The 6,298-nt window shown below is 28.3% G+C and overlaps 1 protein-coding gene across 1 annotated transcript in view; it reads right to left on the bottom strand.

Moving 5' to 3' along the window:
* Nucleotides 1-609: 609 nt before the first annotated feature.
* LOC136974856 (amiloride-sensitive sodium channel subunit beta-2-like) overlaps nucleotides 610-6,298 on the bottom strand; it is a 29,926-nt gene continuing 24,237 nt past the window's right edge. Inside the window, exons 7-9 of the mRNA XM_067269837.1 lie at nucleotides 914-1,019; nucleotides 748-817; nucleotides 610-679 (exon numbers count right to left, since the gene is read on the bottom strand). Coding sequence (XP_067125938.1) covers nucleotides 610-679; nucleotides 748-817; nucleotides 914-1,019 — 246 coding nt within the window. The remainder of the gene's footprint in view (nucleotides 680-747; nucleotides 818-913; nucleotides 1,020-6,298) is intronic.

Raw genomic sequence — 6,298 nt, 5'->3', positions numbered from 1 at the left:
ATACTAAATTTACTTCTAAAGTATAATTTTCATGTTTTTTATATTCTTTAATATATTTATTTTGTTTGTACAAAATGCAGAAATAATTTTTAACGATACGATAGCCTCGATGATTATTATAAAAATTTTCGTTAGGCTTAAAATCGACGAAAATTCAACGCGAAGCGTCACGCAACGGAGAAAAATTCAACAGGAAGCGATACGCAACGGAGAAAAATTTGAACATCGGACAGGTTAATGTATTTTTTCGTACAAAGTCGGAAACTGGAACAAATCATTAACTGGAAGGACCCCAGTCCCCAATTGGTTCCACTTATCGACTCTCTACTGTATAGTAGCGCCACATCACTAGCGGACATTTGAATTTGCCGACTAGAACACGGTCGGTTAACCGATAAGTCGGTTAATCGGGGGTCGGATAATCAATGCTCTACTGTATGTGCATTTTAAATTATTTTGTTTACAATATTATACATACTCTTCTTCTGTTTTATTTTTTATAAAAGGAAGTACTTTATCGTCATACTGAAATGATGCCTAAGAATAAATTTTAAAACAATTTTAACACTAAATTTCTACGTTGACTCGATATACTATATTTTAAATATATTATATATTTTTTAAACTTACCGTTTGCAATTTATGCGAGTCTACGGCTATATAATCATAAGTTGTTTTCCTTCAAAAATTAAGAGAAGAATATATAACAACGTTTACTTATTAGTCAATGAAATAACCTAAACTTACTCGCAAGGCATTCCACAACTTTTATAGCATGCTTCTCTACGGGCAGTAAAGTTGTTCGTAAGACAATTTTCTAATAAAATATCTTTTTATTAATTAAAAATTTTACGATAATAATAAAATTATATTTATAGTAATTGGAATTTATATTTTATATATAATAAAGAACCTTTTTGTTTTTTGCAAGGAATATCTTCGTATATTAGCGCAAATCGATGATACGTACAATTGCATTTTTCCAAAGTTGCCATAAAAAGGCATTCGGCAAGACAATCCTAAAAAATAAAAATAAAGATGTTTATAATTTAAAAATTTTGCCCGTCAAATGATTATATGTTGTCATGGCTTCAAAATTCTGCCAATTAAATATACTTCTTAATCGGCGAAATTAATTTAAAATATGAAATCAAAATAGTATCTCGAATTTAAATGTTATAATTTAATATTATTTTTCTTGTTACGGTATCAGGTATACAGGGTCATCGAAAGCTTGGATGGGCCCAAGGGGAAGAGTACATCCCGTTTTCTTCTTAGCAATCCCTTTTTTTTTTTTTTTTTTTTTTTTTTTTTTTTTTTAAAGTAGTCTTAAAAATTTTTAAAATAACTTTAATTTTATAAGAGTAGGAACCACTAAGAGCCCTAATTACTTTCTTAATTAATTATCTAATTAAAGTATGGCAATCGATCAAAAATGACTCCCCCAAGATTTTTGCATTTTTGGACTCATTTGGATCCTTGAAACGTGGAGAAATGCAAAAAATTCGTGGGTAATTTCTGTATGTATGGATGTTAGTGTGTGTGTATGTGTGTGTGTGTGTGTGTGTGTGTGTGTGTGTGTGTGTGTGTGTGAGAGGACGATTTTGTTCACCCTGTTTGAAAGATAACAGCTCCTGTGCTTTTTGTCGAAAATTTATGAAATTTTGCGGTGAGATTTGTTTATTAAAAGAATCGATGCTCTTAAATTTTGGCGATTAAAGGTCGAGGGGATGGGGAGATAAAGTGGGTCATGTGTATCTCCAGTAAGGTCTGACTTAATAACGATTTTACTCGTTATTAGCATTTACAATTTTTTTTTATAAAACTCAGCCCTACCCTCAAAATTAAACCTTTTGTCATTTTATAATAGTTAAATATATGAAAAGTTGATAAATAAAGTATGATAAGAGATGGTGCCACCAAATTTTGCAGGGAAAATTGAGCAACTCGTTGCTGGATTTTTTTTTTTTTTTCCGGTTTCGGGGATAAATCTCCATCACTTTCTTCTCTGTGGCCCTGGTATTTTACATCGTTATTTATATTTTTAGTTGATTTAAATGTCTATTTTTGCAGCATAACAACTTTTTGAGAGTGTTGACAACGTGCTACGCATTAAACTTTCTTAAATTTACCATTATTCACATTTATCCCATTCAAACTTTTTAAATAAAAATATTTATAAAATTCGCTTCAATAAAAGATTACAAATAAAATAAATTAAAATATGTATAAAATATAACGTTAAAACTGATATATTTGACTAAAATGAATTTAAAAGATTAAATAATCTTATCTTTTTCTCTGTTTTCTTTATCTTTTAATGTGTGTTTTCTTAGTTAATAAGATCTGTCACCAATATTTTACATTTAAAATACTTTATATCTAAAGAAAGAGAAGACGAGAGAAACTGTATTTAAATAAACTATATTTTGAATGTTTATGAAATGTGTTCAGAGTTTAACCAGATACTTAAACATTTTTATATATAATCGTTATTTAATTTAAACTCATATAGGCCCTACGTACACAGGTTTATCATAATTAAAGAATAGTTGTTCAGAGCTCTTGAACACGTACTCTTTAATTATGACCACCTCCGTATATCAGTTTAATATAAATAAACGGTTGCGAGTGTCTTGTTACAGTTATTAAATAACTTAATTAAAATTCGAAGCAAATATTAAAGATATGTCAATCTTTCAATATGTTAAAGTCCCTGTTTTGTATGACTCAGGTAAGGATAGATAATTTTAGTTTACTTAATGTTTTAAGTGTATAATATCACTAATATTTTTCCAGATCATTAAGAATTCATCTAACTTTAATCACGGGCACTTTATAAAATGTTATTGACTATTTCTACGACTGTAATTATTAATTAAAACTGCACAATAATATCTCTTCTAACATTATGGTCAATGGTCATACCATAAAAAGGAAAAAGTCAAATTTCCTCCCTATTATTTCACCATGTTTTATCTTGTTTGGACACGTTTAAAAATAAATAAATAAATTTATGATTGAATAAAGAATCAATTTTTCGACCACAACCAGAGTTGTTAGAATGACGATTAAAGCTACTGGATATTAGTCCAGCAAATAGACGAAAGAAGGTCGTTTCTGAGGAAAAATTTTAAGTTAGCTTTTGTATATCGCTTTATTTACTAAATAAAATGTGAAAAGTCTCCAGCATTCTGCTGTACGCTTAATGTTTTACTGTGATAAAAAGAGGTGCTAACAGGGGATATAAAACTGGTTTTTCGTCAATATCTCTGTTGCTATTGATTTTACGGCAACAAAGGTTATATATATATAAACTTGAAGACGAGAAATTCTCTACAAAATGGGTCCGTGTCAATTTTTTGATACAAGCGATAGTTTCCGCTCAATTTAAAGTTGAAACTATAAATCATCATATTCACGCGGATATTAGTTAAAGCAGTATAGTAGATTTGGAAGAAATGAAAACATACATTATATTAATACACACAAAAATTAATAAATAACACATTTGTAGATGTTAGAGAAGTATCATTTTTAACATATATCTTTATCATAGGTACTGTACTGTACTGTACATGTTAAAATAAATACGAAAAAATTGCACTATTATTCTTGTTCTTGAACGAATTCATAATAGAAGCCCTGTTCAAGATAATCTAGCTGACTCACTTCTGTCTCTTGGATTTTCTCGTCTCTGTTGATGACTTCTTTCTCTGACATTCCTTGATAAAGATAAGGACCCCTTTTGTAGAGAATTGTCTCATCTTCAAGTTTATATTAACGTTCGATGCCGTAAAATCAATAGCAACAGAGATATTAACGAAAAACCAATTTTATATCCTCTGTAAGCATCTTTTTAGCACGTAAAACTTTAAGCGTACAGCAGAATGCTGAGGATTTTTGGCATTTTATTTAGTATGACTAAATAAAACTATAACCTTATTTTCCAGTAGCTAGTTTACTTATTGCAATAAAACTATATGGAAAAATTCAGCTTGCTTAAAATTTTTCCACAGAAAAAAATCTAAAGTTACTGGACTATATAGATTAACAGATTGACCTACCCGCCAATTTGAATTCTGGAGCTGAATGCACCTAAAACTTTACAAATTTAAAAATAATTTATTTGATTGGATTTCCATAGAAACGGCTTTCTTTTAATCTTAAAATTACCTTCTAATTACAGTATTTGGTATTGTAATTGTAATTCACTTGTTTCGTTATTAAAGTAATTTAAAATAAGAACTATTTTGTGAAACTACTGATTTTTAAACCTGAAAATTTCCCAATTTCCAATGGGTATGTTAACTGTCTTAACTGTTCGGCGTACAAAGTGCCGACCATAAGAAGTGTAATTTTTCGAGTTGAAGTGAACATCTTGACGTGGCATAGTTGCATTGCCAACGACGACGGTCGTAAACGTATTGGTCAACGTTAAAGTCGAAAAACGTGCCCTTGTTGTGATATGGTTTATGTGTTTCCACTTTAGATCTTGTGATTTCAGAGAAGCTGAAAGCAACGTGCTTTGTATTAAACGATGTAATTTAATTTTTATTGAATTCACGGGATCGTGACACGCTTCGTTTTACATATTAACCGAATTCATTAACCTTGAAACGCATTTCCTACTCCACAAGGCCGCAAACCTACTTCACATAAACCGATAACGTAATAACGGGATTTGATTTTATATTTCTGTATTCTTAGAACTTTAACAAGAAGAAATTAATATAAAGGCTTCATAATTAACTTTTAAAAATCCACAAAAAATGTATATCGGGACAATTAATATGAAACAAGATTTCTGAAAAACTGTTAAAGAAAATTTTGGAAGATGCAAATTTATAACTCTTACGCATATTTCTTTTACCTAAAACACAAAATTAATTTGTATTTAAAAGTAAGTCGACATAAATATTTTCTCGTTGAGTATGACACGAATATAATTGATGAAATAACCCGATAGTTTAATTTTAACTTAATCGATAAATTTATAGTTCATCCAAATCATTAACTTCTCTCAAGATAACAAATTTGGCATGTAATTTATATTTAAAGTCGAGTCAAGAAAATTAATAAGATAGTCAATAAATAAACAGAAGATTTTTTCCGCTCTTTGAATTTTTGACAAGAAATTATTCTTCTCCGATTTATTCTAACAACAATTATTAAAACTGTAATAATTAAATTTTGCGAATATTGAGCAATATGATTGATTATATTTAAATATTGGTTTACAGTATCAAATGGATGATTTTAAATTCATTAAAACAGAATGCCAATCAATTAAATTTAATTCTTTGTTTAACTTGAGATGCTGATATTTTATGAGAATATAAATGATTTTACATAACATCTCGATTCACATTTTGCTAAACATGCAGATGCACATATTCCTCCGCAGTTTGAAATATGGAATATTCATTCTGAAGCGGAAATTATCTACTGACATATTAGAAATTAAATATATTAAAGCTTGAAATATAAGAAATTAAAATATTTTAATAAACGTTATTATTCTTACGTAATAAATCACTTAAACGGCTGTAGAAGTATGCACTTTTCTTAGCAAAATTTAACGAATAATCACAATTTGTATTTATTATTATTAAAAGAATGATCGTAATTTATCTAGCATTTCTATAAATATGATTCAAGTAGATTTTATTATTTCAATTTTTATATTTTTAATTACAATTATATGTATCTTTTTTTACAAAATCACAGTGCGTAAAAGTATATTTAATTTAATATGATTTATATTAATAAATTCAAATATTGTTCCAGATTACAAATTTACTTTTAGTAAGTTTATAAAAAAAATAATGTCTTTATAGTTTAAAGTAAAATATATAGAATCATAGGCCTATCTAATATCAAAAATTTAAGAGAAAGTACTTGAATAAAATTGAAAAATTTAAGGAATAGAATCTGAGACGAAACGAAATATGAAGCTGATGTAATTGAGAGAAAAAGATGGAAACGAAAAAAATTGTGGTTAATGATGTTACTTTTTATTTTCTCAAAAATTTAAAAGGAATGCTGATATATAGCCTATCTGAGGTATTTTATACTTGAATTTAAAAACAACTGCCCAGGGGCCGCGGGCATGCCCTGGGACTTTGGATACAATTTTATTTTGGTGTTTTCTCCTTTGGATCATTATGCAACCTCAATTAAGCTGGTATTTGTGACGGTAAAATTAAACTTGACCAGTAAAAAGATGAAAATAAACTATATATTAAAAGTTTGCATATCATTTGCAAATATTATTCAATTTACTAGAATTATGGAG

Source organism: Centruroides vittatus, unplaced genomic scaffold, assembly GCF_030686945.1.
Source record: "Centruroides vittatus isolate TY-2023 unplaced genomic scaffold, ASM3068694v2 contig_357, whole genome shotgun sequence".
In the NCBI taxonomy this organism is placed as follows: domain Eukaryota; kingdom Metazoa; phylum Arthropoda; class Arachnida; order Scorpiones; family Buthidae; genus Centruroides; species Centruroides vittatus.
This window is presented reverse-complemented; position numbering and strand designations above follow the sequence as displayed.